General features: G+C 41.2%; 1 protein-coding gene across 1 annotated transcript in view; it reads right to left on the bottom strand.

Annotated features, from left to right (window-relative positions):
- Positions 1-19,604, bottom strand: part of ca16b (carbonic anhydrase XVI b) — a gene marked incomplete at both ends in the record, with an annotated part of 92,910 nt that overhangs the window by 14,245 nt on the left and 59,061 nt on the right. The window contains 11 exons of the mRNA XM_079218449.1: positions 502-593; positions 1,625-1,663; positions 3,832-3,970; positions 4,791-5,532; positions 5,635-5,684; positions 5,796-5,904; positions 8,884-9,068; positions 11,248-11,440; positions 12,514-12,671; positions 14,896-14,962; positions 16,676-16,771. Coding sequence (XP_079074575.1) covers positions 502-593; positions 1,625-1,663; positions 3,832-3,970; positions 4,791-5,532; positions 5,635-5,684; positions 5,796-5,904; positions 8,884-9,068; positions 11,248-11,440; positions 12,514-12,671; positions 14,896-14,962; positions 16,676-16,771 — 1,870 coding nt within the window. The remainder of the gene's footprint in view (positions 1-501; positions 594-1,624; positions 1,664-3,831; positions 3,971-4,790; positions 5,533-5,634; positions 5,685-5,795; positions 5,905-8,883; positions 9,069-11,247; positions 11,441-12,513; positions 12,672-14,895; positions 14,963-16,675; positions 16,772-19,604) is intronic.

The raw sequence follows: 19,604 nt of genomic DNA, 5'->3' as shown, positions 1-19,604 counted from the left end.
TAGAGACCCACAGTCCTGTTATTTAAAACATACTTTAAGCCTTTAAATGCCTATGCATTAATTTAAGCTTAATATTTCATCTGTTTATTTATTTCAGCTGTTTCTTGTATTACTTTTAGCTAGCTATTTTAAACATCTATCAGTTACTTTCAACTAACTTTTTTTTTTTACTATTTAACCATCACTTGTATCTATCTATCTATGTTGGCCATTCATCATATCCATTTATTACTTTAAATTAGCAAACTGTTTCAACTTCTTTGCTTGTTTGTTCACTTTTAAACATTCTTAAACAATGTGTTCTGTATTGTAGACTTTATATGAGGATGCAGGTTTATGTATTCCATTGTAATTTCTATTTGTTCCAATTTCTTGAGTTATTCCATAAATCGGCAAAGCAACTGCAGTATACAAGTACCACACATGTACCATATAAAAAGTGACATTAGTTGGGAATCAGTGATCAAGAAAACTGAGTATAATGAAAGAAATATGACTCACCTGGTATAGGGATGATTGGTATATTCTCATTGGCCACTACCCGTGGAGAGCTGCTTTCCTCCACATAGAAGTGAGCTGTCTGGAAAAACCTCCTACAGGGACACAGAGCGAAGAACACTCATATGCCACAGTGAAGTCTATTAGGGAGTCGTTATCACACTGTGCTCAGAGCCGGTCTGTCTACAACATCATCTACAAGTTGAATATTGTAGAATGACACGGTGGGGAACGACAGAAAACCGCTAATGAAAACCCCAGAGTGAGTGGGACACAGCTGATCGCACATGGAGCAGCTTCTGGAAACAGTCTTAGTGGGGAAAGGTAAACAACTCGCAGCAACACAGAGCAGCGGCAAATTTAGCTCTTTACTCAAACGGAAAACAACTTATCCGAACACAGATTCTCTCTTGAGGTCAACATACACCTCTTTCAAAAAATCCCACTCCACTTGAGGACACTGAAATCAACTCAATTTTATTTTCTGGAGAATAAGTGTGTGATTGCTGCCAGTAGATGATGCTCAATGCACCAATGTTCAAATTAAAACTTATATTGGGAAAATGTCATCATCGAGACCAGGTGAAACTTTTGACATTTGCTAACTTATTTCCCCTTGGGGATGAATAAAGTATACATCTATATCTATCTTATGCAGAGGGATAACATGTTTGTGCAGCTTCTTGCATATTTTTAGTTTTACACAGTTCATTAAAAGTTTACAGACGGAAAAACTGTAAAACTTGTAATATCAATGTTGAAGGCAGCCATGCTTTTTAGAGAATATCTAACTCAACTGTCTGTGGATATTACAGTTTTGTAAAAAGATAAATTATTTTTCGGCTAAAACATTCCACATTGAAGATGTCCTTCCCCAATTGAGCACAACACACATTATTATTACGATGTTGTCTAAATAAAATAAATGAATAAAAACAATCTGGTTCTTAATTTTTTTTCCTGAAAAACAAAGACTGTTTGTCAGTGATTGTTTTTTAGGTCCTGAACTTGCACAGCTCCTCTCCCTCCTTATTCACAGACAATGTATACGAATAAATGCACATACAAGACTTGTATGTAAGACGTGTTTCAACCCAGTGCCAGCATTTCCCAGGTTTAATCCTACCTGTACTTGACGCAGAGGAAAGAGCAGATGCTTGTCATTCTTCAAGAGAGTTAAAGCAAAGCATAGAGAGGGACGATACAAATGGCTGAATTGTATTTAAAAAATATAGAAAGAGAGAGGGAAAGAGAGAGGAAAAGAGAGAAAGACTGAAAGGGGAGGGTGAAAAACAAAAAGGGATGGGAGCCCCCTTCTGGCTTACGTCACCGTCACAGCCTCCCAATCCAATGGCCCCCCTGTGGGTGCAGATGTGGTGCGGCTAACTAAACAGCATAGTCGACACCCCCTCTCTTGTTCTCTTCCATGATCTTGCTTTTGGGGGAATGCGACTGGGATGAAATAGGCTTTCTGCATGGATGTCAGTGGAGAGGTGCATCCCATTCAACACCGGTGTCAGCAGCAATGAGTCACTAACAACTGTTTTTCTCAGTTGAACATCTGCTGGTTTTCAACAAACACCTCGAGCCTATGAGGTGTCCAGATGTGCACTGTAAGCAATTAATTCCATTGTAGACTAACTGTGAAAATGAACCAGCTAAAAATAGGACAAGGCAATTCATCTTCAAAAGATGCACAACTGAATACATTTTAAATAAAAAATGTAAATGATGGATTGTGATATTAAGTTGCTAATGACCAAAACATCTGTGAGCAGAGAAACATACCGGCTGTAATAGCTGCACTGTCACCAAGAGAGACTAGGCAGAGCTTGAAGAGTGAAGCGAGTGTGAATGGCTTGATTTCATCTTTCATCATGGTCTTTTCCCCAGAGGAAGCAAGCATTGTCTGTGAACTGTCAAGAGTTGTCACAATAACAGCTGCGATAGCCATTTCTAATCTCAAAGCTGCCCCTGCTCTTCTACTCAAATACCACAACTCTCAGTAATCTGTCCACTGACTGAATCTGCTACAGTCGTCTTGCTTTCAACGGCCTGTTTTTGAACACCTCTACGGAGCCGATAACCAGGCTGTTATTTATACCACACTCCTGTATTGTCTGACACCACAAAATGCCACAGTACGGTTTTGTTGGCCCATAAATTTGCTGCAGACACACTTAGAAAAATGTCATTCGAGAAATAATTTATGAAATGCAACTAACACATTTCAAGTAGAAATAAATCTCCGGCTGTAAATAAAGAAAATGCTACCCAACCAGAAACAGACCTTTTGCAGACAGTAAATATGCATGGGACCAGCTGAGGATATGGTCCATAGTGCTATCTGTAACTCATTAACCATCCCCCATGGTCTGGTCTGTGTAATTTCAGGGGCTCCAATAGCGTTGCTGGAAATTAGCCCAGCAGATGAAGACACAGCTGGGACCCCTGCTGGCTCTGCCGTGCCTCCAGGTCTCCTGACCCTCACCCAGGTGGGTGATGGGCCTGATTTACGACACCCAGGCATGAAAGCAGTCTCGCTACTAGACTGTTTAAGTTTGACGCGCACCCATGCATGCATGTGCATAAAACAGACACATCCAAACTAGACGGGTCTGAATGTGGAGCAGACTGACTGGAAAATTCAGACATGCATGTAGGCTTGTCAGATAACTAATGTGAGATTTATGGGAGGGGCCAGTGTGGGTTAGAGACAGCTAGTTTTTCATACTGAGGAAGGCATCAGTGATGCCCTTATTAAGATGAGGCATTTCTGTATGTATGAGCACTTCATGTAATGACAGAGCACATATGACGCCTATTTTAAAATCTTTACACTGGTTATGTCTTCTCTGGTTATCTTTTATTGTTTTAAAAAGGCACTACGAACCAGTAAGGCTCCCCAGATCCTCTGGTTTCTATCTAAACACATTTGGTGAAGCTGGTTTTAGCTACGATGCTCTAAACTGTTGGAACAGCTTTCAGGGGAACTAAGAAAATATCAATACTTTTAGTTTATGGTTTCTATTATTATTAAATAAATGGTTTATTTGATAAGGGTACAGTGCACATTAATAAAAACAGTTCAGTAAATACAGCAGAGTAAGCCAAGAGGCTATTTTCATCTGTAGTCCCGAGAATATTGCTTATTAGTCTCTTCATCTTCTCTCCATTTTCATCGTGTCAATCATTTGTAAAGCACTTTGAGTTGTTATGTTTGAAAGGTGCTATATGAATACAACTTAATTGATTGATGGATTTTAATTGTTTTACCAAACTTTAAGACCTACAATGCCCCATCTGAAATGACATTTGGTACCCTGAACTCACCTCCAGTAGATCATCACAATCAGCAGCATTATGAGGCAGAGCAGAGTGAGAGCAGACACCACAACCAAGGGGACGATCCACACCATCCTGCCTATCCCCGGGTGAGGGGTCCGGGTCACGTTGGACAAAATGGTCCTGTCTGGAACGCAACACAGGCACATAAATACACGTTTAAACATATTCTACTGAACTACACTAGCTCATTTGCCAACTTTAAAGTGCCTATGTGCAGGACCGTTATCAAATCATAGCATGTTTCAAATGACTCCGATGGAAAACGTTTTTTGGTGGCAAGTAAAATGAGATACACTTTGTGAAAATTGGCGCTTTATTTCGTGTCTCCAGGTCAGATCCGTGAGTGGAGCGGAGGGGTGTATTAGCATACAGGGTCAAGCTCCCACTGTGAGTAGTCAGAAATGGTTTAATTCTTTCACCATAATTCATTATATATCTAATGTAAACCTGCACCTTAATATTTAGAGATTCATATTTATTCAAATATACCTTTGATGAATAACAAACCCATAGGTCTTTCATGGTAAATCACACTAACATTATTACCAACATCTAATATTGTGAGGGTACAACATCGAGGCAAAAAAATCTTCAAAATGCTGTCTCTCGAAGCAAACTCTTTGAAATGTGCTAAAAGGGGATTCCTCGAGGCAGAATCCTTATGGCAGATGCCTTATTTCTGCCTTCAGGCCTCTGTGTTGTAATGTAACAAAAGCCTGGAGCTTTATCTTTGACTCAAATAGTAACCACCGTCTTAAATCAATGTATTCTTCATGCTACGTTGGGCTCAATAACCTTTGGTAGTGCTAACAGATTTATTTTATGATAGCTGACAACAAGGAAAAGACCCTGGCAGCCAATTTAAAAGGGACTTGTCTGCTTGGGAAGCAGGGGCAACAAGCAATATTGTGTCATATCTGTGTGAGAGTGAGAGGTCTGCTCACCAGTGTGGACTAAGAAAGGCCAGGGACTCTTGCCATCACTACTGATCTTTGGAGACAGTGTGGAGCTCTGGGGAATCTGCATCTCGGCAGTTTCATTACGAGGCTCTTCAGTGGAGAACACATTTTCATCTGTGGGATTCTCCTCTATGTTGACCAACTGATCGTCACCAGAGCTTGTGGGTACCGTGGTGCCTTTGACTGTAGGCCCTTCTCCTTTCTCTTTGGCTGTGGATGCGGGGGCGGGGATTAAAGGCTCTTTGACCACAGTGCTGTTGGCTTGCTTTTCCTCATTATCAGGGGCAGTCTTGTTCTTTCTCTTCTTCTCATCCTCTCCCTCCTCTTGCTCTCCTTCTCGCTCCCCCTCCTTCTCCTCCTCCTCGTCCTCATGCGCGGCCTGCTTCTCCTCAGACGGACTGTCTGTCTCGGGGCCCTGGGGTGCTGCCTGCTCGGTGCTGGACTTTGCAGGCACGATGGATGGACGGGTGGGATTCTGCGTGGCTGGGGGCGCTTTCGTGGGCCAAACAGAGCTGGGCATAGAAGAGATGACGCCTCCGCCCACGCCCAAGCCTGCCAGCAAGGTGCTCGTCACCACCGATGCCACTGTGGCCTGGCTGCCACTAGAGGAGGGGCCCATCCCTGTTGCCATAGAGACAATGGAGAAGTGGATGCCAGAGGACGTCCAAGTAGAGGAACCAGAGCTGATGGGAGCCATGTCCGCCGAGGACGCTGGAGAAATTGTGGGCTGACAGATATAGGCAGAGAACAAACTGTTATCCAAGAGAACCACATGCATGTTACGAACGAGCAACAATTTATTTTCACTGGCATCTTCTGGTCAACTCACCATCCCAGTTTTCACAATACGAGACCCTTCAAATATTCTTGTTGTATTCGCTGTAAAACAAAAGAGCAAGCAGGCACTTAAAAATACATTTCATGTGTCAAAATTAGTTTTTCTTCAAGAATAAATGATGACTCGATGGCTGGAGGGTTTTGACCAGATACCTCTGAAGAGCAGAGTTTGACTGAAATCACTGCGCAGGTCATGATGACACACGGCCTGCACTCTGAACAGGTACAGGACATCAGGGAACACATTCGTGATGACGGCTTTCTGCAAAATAAAAGATGCACATACATGTACACTTAAGGCCACTTACAAACATGTTGTAAATAATGTTTAAATGGGTAAATGAAAATACATTTCAAACTGTGGATGCTGTTAATTTATACTGACCAAAATGAAAACACACTATGCTAAGGCACTGTTCTGTCAACAGAGTATGACCAATAAGTTTGATGCAGTTTGAAACCCATTTCCTGCCTAATTTAATTGTGTTGCACTTTGCACTTTGCAGATGGCCCTCATACATGATGGGTGATTGCCTCTTGTGTTGGAGATTTAATTATTCTCAAAAATAATTCAGATAAAAAGGTGTCCAGATAGAAAATTAAAATTGAAAATGAAGTGGGCAAAATAACTGTCTGCGACTGACTGAGTGTATTTATGGAGTGTAACCACATTGAGCACCTCATGGACACATTAATCATTCTTTCAGTCAGTCAGCCATCTGTAATAAATGTACAGCAACATAAACTTACAAAGCTCTAAGCAGAAAATAAAGATATTATATAAAAACAACAAAGAAATAATTTGTATTTATCCATTCTTTAAAAGACTGGGATTCTGAAAACTATTAAAGTAATCAAGCAGTAAGTCTCACCAGTCAACTTATGGGTTCAAATGTAGTTTTTAAGAAATGACGACTTCATATTTGACGCCTAAGTTTCTCAACCAATGTATACTACAGCATGGGGGATACTAACAGAGAATGCTGGAGCCTCATGTCAAGACCACAGGATATAGAACATGAATACTTGGGCTGTAGAGATACGACTGCTCTGCCAGAGGACCTCAGGGAGCAGTATGGCTGATGGGGAGCTAAAAGGTCAGTACATGTAGCTGGAGGAGGATGCTGAGAGTAGCAGGTTGAAATTGCAGTGAGATGGTTTATATGTTTAACATCAGACAGAACTGTTGTGGCAGGCTGGTCTCTGAACAAGCTGCCAGTGGGACGTGGACTTCTAAGGGTTCGAGTTAAATTAATGAAATACATGTTAATATATCTCTAGCTGAGGAGCGTTAGTTACATTTTGTGGGGGTGCCTTGACTGCAGGAAGCCTGATTGCCTATTCATTTCCACCTGCTTATCTATAGTTTCTAAGCCTTGGTAACACGTTTGCAATGGTTGAAAGACAATAGTTCCTTGCTCACAGCAAGGTCTTTGGATTATCTTAAGTAACTGGGACATGATATCCTCAAGGAGACATTGCGGTTGAGTTTTTCAAATTCATTTTTGGGCGCAATGAGCACCACAAGCTGAGTGCCATATAGTCCTTCAAGAGATACATACAAACTGCATGGACTAATGGTATGTGTCTGATAAAGAATTTCACCAAAAGTACATGTACTCCTCCTCTCTATAAGAATCTATGAATATGCAAATATTGTTAAATTAAAATGTATAACCTCTAAAAACAAGGTGTCTCCTAATTCCCTGATATAGCCCATCCTCAGTGTATCTGTATGTATGTACCACAATTTGCATCTTGCAAAAATGTAAAAACAGCTTTTTACTGTCAAACTGCAATACAAAATGCTGCACAGTAAAGGTTAAATATTCAAGTGAAGTAAGCTTAAACACATTCTTGGGTGGAAGAGTTATTCGCTCATGCATTAGCTAGTTTCTAAGCATTAGAAGGAAGGGAGGATAAAATATGTGCAACGGTAGACATCAATCCCTTCAAATCCCACCTCCTTTACGCAGTTGCTCCAATCAACCAGTAGTAGTCACTAGTGCAGCAACATTGCATGATCCCTCACCGCTACCCACACATGACAAATAACTGTGTTTACTGAAACGCATGCTGGATGTAGTCCTGCCTCAAGGGAACTGATCCCAGGTCTCTGAACCAGTGGGTGAGTGTTTCGCCCCTGCACTGTTTATATCTAAAGAGTTAGTCATGCAGACTGTCAAGACAGCTGTGGGTCAGTGTGCTTTAAAAGAGATGCACAGCTGGGTGTTAGATTCCCTCAAATGGAAGGATATGTGACCAGGGAGAAAAATATGATGTGGAAAAAGAACAGCCCTGTAGGTGTGACCTCCTGCAGAGGGAGGATATATTTCTGTGGAGACAGTGAATGTTCTGTTGGAGAGATACAAGAAGGAATGATGTGGTAACTCAATGTTTATGGCACACACGCAGAATTGTGTGATCACTGGTGTCAAAAGCTTCCCCAAGATCTAAAGGACTACACTTGCACAGTTGCCTGCGTTGGTTGCTAAAAGATGACAGTTTGTCTTCAAAAAGCCGCTTTCAATGCTTGAAAACAAACTGTATTTTTCAAATGTTCAAACGTTTTTAAATTGTGAAAAAAATATAATAAAAAAGAAATACTTGCAAATATATGGATTTTTTCCCTAGTCATTACCAATAAGTACCTACTTCTCATCTCCAATATCGATAGGATAAATGACAATTTCACAATTGTGTTTAAGAAATAAATCCGATTATCGGAATAATATATAATGATATAAATTTACCATTATCTGCCAATAATGTATGCACCCCTTATATATCCTTACATTATTTGGTTTATATTGCCATGTCTGATATATTTTGCTCTACATTATCTCTGAGCCTATACTGACCTGCGTCACAGACTAAAATAAATAAATAAAAGAAAATGCTTAAACTGAGTCGAGGCCACAGGCACATTTGCCAACACATTACATATATAGATCAGTTAAACTTGTCAATGTTTGCGACAGTCCTGCGTGTCTATTTTCAGACAGGTGAGTGACAGGCGATTGTCTGGCCGCTCATATCAAGGAACAGCTGAGTGCAGAGTTCACAACAACCTGTCACCTCTGATACACACTGTCACTGATCAAGCCCCCCTGTGATCCGGCCTGATACATCCGAGGCTCTGCAAACCAATCAGAGCTGTTAAAACCATATCCATGAAGACACGTCTGAAAAACTGCTCGGATCAGTTGTTAGTGGCAGCTGATAATACACTAATACCCACCATGCTCTGGTCCCCAGTCTTGGTGAAGGTCTTTTCGTCAGCAACATCCCGTTTCACCCAGCTGTAGGAGACCATGTAGCTGGTGATGGGTGGGTGGTAAACGGCCAGAGGGCGCTCCCAGCTCACCATCAATGCCGTCTGGTTCAGCGGCTTGATCGTCATGCTCACTGGGGCACTGCTGCACACTGAGAGACCAGAAAGCAAAGGGGCAGAAGATTTTTTTAAAAGCAGCATGAAAAGAAAACAATAATAACATCACTTTTTCACTACGTGAACGCGACAGAGTGAAAATGAAAAGGGCTGTGTTGGGAGGACTGCTTGACCACATGTATTTGTGTTTGTTGTTGTGTGTTGGCAGAATGGCCTTTTAACAAGCCTATCATTACTGTCTGCTGCTGACTGCACTCAAAGTCAAGCTACTTGAGGAAGCTCAAGGTGCACGATAATACAGTGCCTCAATAACTAAAAACACTCCTGGAGGCTTGACTGGGGTCAGGCTTGGTGCAGATTGTCGCTCTGGACACTTGTGTCACATTTTCATGCCACATCACTGTAAGAGATTCCAGGTGGAAAACCAAACAGCTGGGTGTAGTGCTAAACATGTGGCACAGATAATACAGCAATTTCCTGCCCATGCGTAATTATGTAGGATGAAAACCTCAAGGTGGCAGTGTAGGCTGCAGCACGGATATATACACAGGGATCAGTCAGTTTGAGTAAAGGACAATCTGGACATGCTTCTCAGCACATCAGGGCAACAGCAATCAGGAACCAGTGTCAGCTGATTAAGTGCACAAAGGGTTTCTGTCAAATTGAAACTGTCACCACAGTGCTCCATTTACAAAGTGACGCTCTGGTGCAAATTATGCACCATGATCTGTGAAAGGGAGACAGGGTGGGAGGAAATCAGACAGAGGAACACACGGCGGAAATAATACACAATAGCAAGAATATCTTGGGGTGTTGATGAGGTATGACAGGTGTGAAATGCATTATAACCCGTCAGATGTTCGTTGTCAACTACAGTAGCTCAGAAACAGCCTGTTTATTAACAGCTGAAGACATCATAATGGTTTTACTGCCTGCATCATTACCATCACCTCAGTCGTCATACTTTTCACCAGCAACGCTGGTGCATTAATAACACTAAAAGCAACATCAGGTGTAGATCTACACTCTTATTTGGCAACTTAAAACAAATTTGTATTTTTGTTAGAAATGTGGAGTTTGTTGAAAGGGCAGTATAGGATTTATTTTGTGGACAAGCGCACAACCCCCCCCCCCCCCCCCCCTTAAGTATGAATTCTTACATTTTAGCACAGTGAAATAGAAATGTGAGAGAGACACAAAGAGAAAATGAGCAAGCGGGGGGCGGGGGGGGGGGGGGGGGGGGGGGGGATGGAGAGACACTGGTCCACATTCATTCTGCCTACTGACATAATGCCACAAAAGCAATTCCACAACTTAATTTGTATGTCTATTTTAGCTGTGCCACGTATTAATGATGATTGCTGATCGGCCTTGTGAGAGTGCTCCAACTTCATCACAAGCATTCCCAATCAATTCTCCCCGCCAGACACCAACAACACCACTTTAAAGCGCAGCAGCCTTTCTCATTAGTCTCCATAGTTCCTGTACTGTTCAGTTAAAGCAAGCGCTGCAAGATGCTCACATAAATGAGAGACGAACAAAAATACTTTAATCAATCCCTGCATGAGGTCTGTGCTTTGTATTAATATGTTCTTAAATATACAAATTATTTGGAACAATGTGAAAATGACATGTGCATTCTCAGGACAAGACAATATTTATCTTAAAAACCTTTTAATATGGTCCTTTTAAATCGTAGAATAATTTGTTCTGGGATTAACTTTTTACCCTACTCAAAAGGACATCTCAGATTCACACCAAACTGAGAACATAAATAATATCTGCAACAAATCACATGAGGACCCCAGGTCATGCTAGCTCTGTGCAGCTCAGACTGTATCATAGGACAAGTACTGTGATAATACTAATGCCATTTAAATACAAAAGCTGATCATTTAACGAGACTTTTTTTTTTTTTTTTTACCTTTCATTCTACATCAGTATGGAGGCATTGTTGGACACAATTAAAATTAACAATTTGACAGTCTCCGCATGAGGGCCAATGTGGAACCCAACTGAGAGATCTGTCAAAACTCTCCAAATGCTGAAGCGACGCGAGTCTAACAACATCATCGATTGCCATTTAACGAGTTTGGAGGGTGATCTCTTTTTTTCAGCCTTTCTAAAACTAGAGAACTAATAAAAAAGTCATGATTGTAATTACAGGAGACCCTTGGGTTAAACTGTGGTGCAATGGCAGGAAAGACAGCTTACCTCTTGAAGTCTCAGTGCTGTGAGGGCTTCCCAGGACTTCAGTTAAATCTTTCTGCCATGCATCTTTTACAGCCGACTTAAAGACTTTCCTATTGTCCAAGTCCTGCAGGGGCCGGAAGTTGTTCCTCAGGTACTCGACAGACTTGACGTGGTCCTGTTGCTCTGTTGTAAAGATGGAGTAAAAAGCCTCCAGCTAGATGGAAAGAAACAGAATATAATATATCACATGCAGGACTGCATTTTTAGCCACTTGACAGCAGCTGACTGTTCACAACTGGAGCAGAGGATTTGCAAGAAACATTCCCACCACAGCAGGCAGAGACCTCAATCATCATGCTGGCTACCTACCGGGCTGTAACTTCTCAATGGGGCAAATTTGTGGCCATTGATTGCCATGAATGATCTCCTGCCGCGTGCTGTAATGACTACACATTACAGATACTGTGGAATCAATGTGTCCTATGCGTGCTTGGAGAAATAAATTACAGGTTCATAACAGACTATCTGTGAGCGTCACAAACATTGTGGCGGTGGTCAATATTCTTGCAGCAGAAGTCATTTCTGAACAAAAGATTTGTCCTCCTGCAAGTTAATAGAAATTCCACTGAGCCCTGCAAATTTCTACAGCACAGAACGCTCTGGAGGATATGCAGCTGGGTAACCCAAGAATTGTATGTATAAAAGATGTTGCAACAGTGTATGGGATCAGCAAAAAGCACGGGGCATGATTTGGCATATATTACCTCTCAAAATCACAAATTGCAAAAAAACAGCTCGAAAGCACATCGATGAATCCAGTAAAATACCAAATTTTCGTCGAGCATATGTTAAACCTTTACTGCAATAATTTAAATGAATGGACATTTAAATGAATGGACATTGTGCATTTGAACAACTTTATTAGTGTGATAACCAGGCTCCATGTGCAGCAGTATTCTATTTAAGACCCTATTGCCTCTGTCTCAGACCAAAAACATGATACGTGTATAAAGGTTATCTCACATTATCATTTAAATGCCAGTAATTTGGCACCCACTTCCTGCTTACTCATCCACTATATAGGCAGTTATGGTTTCATATGCAGAGGAGTTGGGGAGGAACGGAGGAAAAAGGGAAGATGGGGGAGAGGGAGATGAGATGCTTGTGCGCCGATACTGTGGGACAGCAAGTGATCCACTAAATGTGTGCAAGTGGAGAATATAGCTGTCTGTGTGTGTGTGTGTGTGTGTGTGTGTGTGTGTGTGTGTGTTTGTGGACTTAACGTACCTGTGAGTGGGATAGATACACAGGCCTGGAGAAGATGATCCACTCCACTACCTTGATGCAGGGTGGTGTGGTCAGAGAGCCGGTGTATCGGTAATAACTGTCCAGGGACGACGGCAGCAGATCCCTCAGGATGAACGACCTGAGGTTTGTCTCTTTTTCTGGGGAGAGCATGGGATCAAAAACACCATATTTTTACTGCCCTTAAATGTTTTGCCAAAAACCCTGAATATCTTCAGTTGCATTTTAAATGGTCGTTTCATTTCATTCTCCCTGTGGCATTTTAACCGCTTTCCTGAAACCTCAACTAGTGGAATGATGGTGACAGCAGTTAAAAGCCTCACCACTTGTTATCACTCTGGCCAGATCTCTGTACTCGGAGATCTCCCTTTGGTCCTCTTTAGAAAGGAGCAAAGGGAGAGGAGTCAGATAAAATGGCCTGCTCTGACAGCTGATCTGTGGCTGGGTGGTTTCCTGCTCCGTTACTTGTAACAACTGTCGCATGGGCCATGGGGATTAAGACAGATCCAAATGATTACTGGTTCTGTTCTATCCTTCGTGATCAGAACCAGGCAGGGAAGTGTAAAAAAACAACAACAGGCAAAACAAAAGGCAAAACAGCAGGAAGATCCCTTCATCCACTGCATGAGCTATGCAAGTGGACTTGTTTTTTTAATGACTTATGAAGTTAAAAACCCCAAATAAAGCAAAAATGATGCACAGCTTATTAACTTATCTAAAAAAGCAGAGGCTTTGGGCGATAGAACTACCGAGGCACTGGATGCCTCGCCTCATGCCTCATCTGTACTCAAAGTCAAATTCAGTATTCACAGCCTTTCTTCTCCCCGTTTTCAGACAGTGTACGTGCCCTATCGCTCATGAGCCGCCGAGATGCTGATGGATGGATGACTGTGGGATAACGAGCTAGCGGAAAACCAACCACCCTAACGGGGGAGGAGGCGAGAAGCATTTAGCAGCCAGCAGGAAGTGAGTCCAAAAAAAAAAAAAACACAACCACACTGAGCTCTCTCTCATCTGGGAGATGAGAGATACTGTGGCGTTAACACGAACATCTGTGAAGGGTTCAGCCACTTTTAGAGGCTGATGGAGATTCATAAAATAATCTAGTAAAAACCAACATGCTTTGGCAACCGGCCTTTATCAAGGTTATAACAAAAGAAAAGTGGAGCTGAAATAACTATGTGAAATTAAAACCACAGGTGAAACGGCCTCCCAGCTGATGGCAATCAGAAAATAGGCCAATTTCCTTACTGCAATTACTTCAATGGAATTTTGAGTGTAGAAATTTCATTGAACAAAGCGACCCACTTTCCAAATCTCACGTCAATTTACATGTTTTTTAAGAATCTCTAGTGGTCTCTAAGTGAGCTTTTTTACACTCACTTTTTCACCCTTGTAAAAGTAGTTTCCTCACCTACAATGTTAAACACAAAAGTCAAAACCTTACAAGCGCACACCACCAAACATCCATCTCCAGAAAGTACAGGGAGTGAAATAATAATTAGAAACAGCCCAACAAAGCCCAGCACTAGTCTTGTGAAACCAGCATGGATCCAGTGCAATTACTCTATGCTCCTATACATCCTGCTCCCTTTACGTGTCCTTGTCAGTGTTTGATTATGCTCACATACAGTTAAGACTGTCAGCTGCAGGTAGTAAAACAAGCCATACGTGTCCCTGTGAACAAAGCTGCTGTGTCCCAATATGCAGTAAAGGATAACAAAGTCATGTTATATCATCTGCTTATGGTCTGCAGAAATCATGCATGCAGCGCTGCAATATGCCATGAAGACAATTTATGTTCGACTTTGAGCCTCTGCAGGAGCCAAGGGCCTCAGTGTACACATGTATGTCTGCGTCAGAATAAAACGGAGTGTTGTCTAATTGAGGCTCAGATGTAATTAATAGCTCTTTCTCAGTAAGTTAGGCTCCTCAGAGGTCTCCCATTGTGCAGCTGCAGAAGCAATGGAGAGGCGGTATCTTGCAAATTTTGCCTCCTTTTGAAGTTAAACTCTGCTCATACCTTGTGTTTAAACTCTAATTTGGGGTTTAAAAAAAATGAAGACCTGTGGTTACGCAGCTTAAAGCCAGAGCATTGTTCATTGGAGAAACAGCAGGGGAGGAGCACAATGTTGGCACTGTGGCGAGGAATTTTCCTCTGGGATCAACCAAGAACAAGATTGTTTATGTTGATGTTTGTGAAGGATTTTATAAGGGATATCAAGGGATTGAATATCCCACATAAACTTAATTTCCACAGTAAGTGATTTTAGCTTGACCAGTGGATAGTAAATAAATAAACTGCATATACATACATACATACATACATACATACATACTTACACACACTTTCCCATTACTTACCATGATGCACTACTCCTTTCAATCCCTGGATGATGGGCTCTACAGCTGGATTGTCCTTTTGCCCCAGCTGCAGGAAACATCCAGAGACAAAGAATTACAAAAGGGATTACAAGACTCGAGTAATAATCTAACATAACGACTAAGGACAATCAATGTGTCCAAAATACAGCAGGTGGACTCAATGAGGCCAACATCTCTACGATGCACTATAATCTAGCAGCATCTAATTCCATTTTTTGTTTTTGGAGAGTCTGTGATAGATTTTTTTTTGGTGATATTTTGAAGGTTGATGTAACTCGATGGCTATATTGATGTGTATTTGTCATGACATTTACCATTAAATACCTTGATCAGTATTTAATGCTTCTTTAAGGAACATTATGATTACATTTTTACCTGTAATATTAGTGGAGGATCAACACCAGTGGTGATTCCCTTCTTTTCTATAAGGCTAAATTCCTTGAATTGAGTGAAGACAAGCAAATATTGTTCAGCTACACATTCCGCAATATCCCCAATGTCCTACTTAAGAGACAGGAATGGACAAACCAGTATTGGGATGCGGGGCCAATCTTCCCTTGCTGAACGTTAATTCAGGTCAGTCAGAGGAGAATAATTGTGTGGAACTGAATGCTGAATGTGGATAATATGCACACCTTAGAGGCCATTAATAGGCCTTTAGGGAGCTAAGGAAGAACTCTCTTCATTGATTAGAAATGGTAAATCTGAGCCAATGTGTGTGTGCCCGCTTAAAAATTCTCGCACTGTAAACTGCTATTCAGCGGATTGTGTATGCGGGTGCTAATTGCAGTAAGCAATAGGGCTGTCAGGACCCAGCGGAGGCATTTAGGTCCTCGTACACGTGCGGTTTATCAGTGTCTAAGAGTAGACCTACATTACAAACACCTGTGTCCCCATTCTCCCTCTTCCTGAGAGCTGACCCTTGCCTATATGCTATTAAGCTGAACGTTAGCCCACATTGATTGCCCGCCATCAATCGCAAAGATATTGCTATTAGAAACTAAGAGTGTACCGTGCTGCTGGTGTGTGCTTTTTCATGGTTCATAAATCTCTGAGGTGTTTTTACTGTTAACAGAAATTAGGACCATTCTTGTCCATTAATTAAGAGCTTATGTGCGCAGACCTTCAGGGGACAATTTGTTGTATCTCACTATGCAATCTGCAACTTGAAGAGAAACTATGCTATCAGAACACAAGTGCCAAAGACCAATTCTAATAAATATTTATAATTTACTAACCTCAAAAACAATTTCACATCTTCATCCTTTTCATAATTGGACTAATACAATCACAACCATCCCCTGATACCATAATTGTCTCATTCAATCTGTTGTACAATACATTTGACTCTTGCTCTTATTTTCTTGGTATGATTTACGCTCTTGTTATATTTGCTCACTCATCTCGTTGGTTTGTAATTTATTTCTAACAGTGCACTAGGCGGTAAGCATAGTTTGTGTAAATAAAGTTATTTAATAAGCCTGTGAAAAAATATATTTTCCATGACGGCTACCAACAACTAAATGCAGAGCCACTACAGAGGTTTTATTTTAAAAGTACAAAATAAATCCCATTGTGAAGCAATTCATTTTTCATATTGAATTACAAAATGGTCGACGGACCACCTGGCACCCTACGGGGGGGCCCTAGAACCATGCTGCTATAATGGTTACAAAAGTAGACTGCAAGTACAAGTGGAATTGTCTCATCTTTTTTCAGATTACATTTGTCTTGACCTGCAGACCCGGCAATACCTTACCTCAAAGAAGACGGCCATGGCAGCAATGATGCGTCTTTCCTTGATGGCAGCACTAAGGCTGTCAAAGTCATCTGAATTGTAAAGGTAGATCTGCATCTGGGATGGGAAACAGAGCATAAACAGCTTGAGGAGTGGACAAGGAGATCCAACAGTCCTGTCATCAATCACTTGGACACACTGCTGGGGAGCTGATGAAAAGCTGTTTTGAGGGGCATAAAAGAGGGCGTATTTATCACTCCCATAAATCTCCCATAATCTGTGTCATTCCTTTTTGTGTTCTGCCACTCTTGGGGGACGTTGGAGAAATTCAGCATCCCATTCCTCAGGGCAAATGTCCTCACAGAGACAAGTTACGAGCTGAGAAGAAGAACTATGGGAATGTGCTCTTTTCCTGTGGAGAGATCTAAGAGAATTGTACGCATATAATCATTGCTTCCAATTACCTCAAAGCACCAACAACATTGCTTCTGATTTCACATGAAAAGCTTCGCTGATGTGTGTATATAATAATGTGAAAACCATCATAGACCGAATGCATCATATATGTGTCATGGCTCTGGTTTCCAATAAAATCACATTTTCATTCCTGTCATGTTGAAGCAGACATATTATGGGAGTGATGATCAAAATCGGCAAATGATTCTAAAAGTAGCAATTGGAGCTGTCCATCATCTCGCTTTCTCTAGCCTCTTTAAAATGAAAAATCCTTTCATGTCAGTGAACCAAGTTAATTGGCAATAAAAAAAGGTCCTCGATGTTGATTTAATTAAAGGGTAGGCTTGCCTTTTTTCTTTTTTCAAAGGAAAATTACGGGGGGGTTGGGGACCCAGCCACAATTGTCAGTACAGAAAACAGATGCAAAAAGTCGAAACAAATAAGTGTGTAAATAAGGATAACTCTATCACTGCATACCAGAGGCCTAAACCAGGTACAACATTACTCAATCCAGAAAATGTTAAGTTAATCAGTTTCCTTCAGAGTTCTTTTAACTGCAGCCTTTAATGGAACTAATTTGTTGTGCAAGAACTCAGCAAGAAAGAGCTCCAGCTATTCATCACCCTTCAGATGTTATTAACTACATTACCCAATTAAGCTGCCCCCCTTAGGCTTCATTTACTTAGTGACATTGGCTCACGTGACCTGCTCTTATTCACAGCACACTGGGAAATGTGATATTCAACTGTCAAACACTTTCATTGAAGCCAATAAAAAGAAATGTTGGCAAAAGCAATTTGGATCACTTGATTGCACGCTTTGTTTCTCTGTATGTATGAAAGCTCTGGCACAAAACCCCCTTCTTAGTGTAAACTTAATTCGCGTCCTGAGATATCGTCGGAAGTTGTTGATTTTAAGCAGGACAGACAGGTGGTCTGACCAATTTTTAAGCTCTCTTAAATCATTCAGACACACTCGTACATGTTTGTTTTGTCAGCACCAAAGTGCCATCCTGTTGTACAGAGAAATATGAATAAGAAAATCTGAAAATGGTGGGTACCAATAACCAATGACAGCAGGCGCAAGAGCAGATGTAACCGGAGGAAACTGAAAGACAAATAAAACATTATTTGAACATTATAATTCACCTCCAGTTTTGTCTGTGGAGCAGACATCCTACAAAGTGAGTGCAAACACGAGCTCTGAAAGCTGCTCTGCATTCCCAAGTTCCATTTAAGCACAAACAAGTGAAAATACAAAGTCATGTTTGGCCTGATTTCCCAAGACAGCAAGATATTGAGGCAAGAAAATCAAACTACAAGAGATAAGCGTATGTGCAGAGAGATCTTAGATTTATCACAGCAGCACAAATATATTCTTATTTCCTCACTTTACAACAGTACTACTGCAGCATTTTGTTGTCAACTGGTACATGTGTCTTTTTCTTTTGACACCATATGATTATCTCATGAAAATCTACCTTACCCCTCCACTTGAGCACCTACTAAGTGCTACAGCATTCATCTTCAAAAAGGATTAAGTGTCACACACGTTGTACAGTACTGAACTAATCCAGGAAACTTTACAGATCACTGACAGAACTTCATGTCAAATTTAAAAGAGAGCATAGAGAATATGATGAGTGGATTATGTGTTAGTGAACACATATAATGTAATGACAATCCATGTATGTACATTACATGAAGAAAACAAGCATTCTGATTGGTCAACTCAGATATTATTGCAGATGTTTGCTTTCCCCTAGCGTTAGTCTTTCCAACACCACTGATGGGGCTTCAGTAACTGCATGCGCCACATTCATCAGTTTTTAGCTCCATCACATTTATGTATCGTGTTTTCTGTGTTCTCTGCTTTTAGAGTGTGTGTTGAGCTCTCAAGGTCGCCATATCCACCTACATTAGTCTCTTGACTGCAGATATGCTCTCATTGCTACTGGAGCTTTTCTCTTTCTGAAATGCACCGTAGTGTACACCCACCCCAACACTTCATACATCCGCAGTACTGTGTGTACCCTTCCGAGGTGTGATTTGTAATCCATGTATAATTAATCTAACTTTGGTGACACCCTATTATATTATTAGAAAATATCTCCTTATGGTACCCTGAGGCAGAAAAATAAATCCACTGTTTCATTTTTCATTGTGCTGTTTGAGCAAACAGGTGGTCTATCTATCGATTTCCCCACTTCATTCCCATGAAAGAGGCCGTGGTTAGATTAATGTCAAGCTCGTGAGCCAAAGGCCGAGCAGCCTTTGTTGTTGTTTTTTTAGTTTTATGTAACAAAAGGCAGAGCAGCTCTATAACGCAGCTTTATGATTTTTTTCTTTCCAGTCCTGACCCATGTGTGAACTATATGTGTTTTCAAGCTTCTGTGGAATAAACATGCTTGAGGTTTTGTTTTCTGGGCCATAAGAATAAATGCTTTATGTGGTGTGTTATAAGTGGTTCAGGGCTGAATGTGTCTCTATTTAGT

The sequence above is a fragment of the Taurulus bubalis genome (genome assembly GCF_910589615.1).
Source record: "Taurulus bubalis genome assembly, chromosome: 5".
Taxonomy (NCBI): domain Eukaryota; kingdom Metazoa; phylum Chordata; class Actinopteri; order Perciformes; family Cottidae; genus Taurulus; species Taurulus bubalis.
This window is presented reverse-complemented; position numbering and strand designations above follow the sequence as displayed.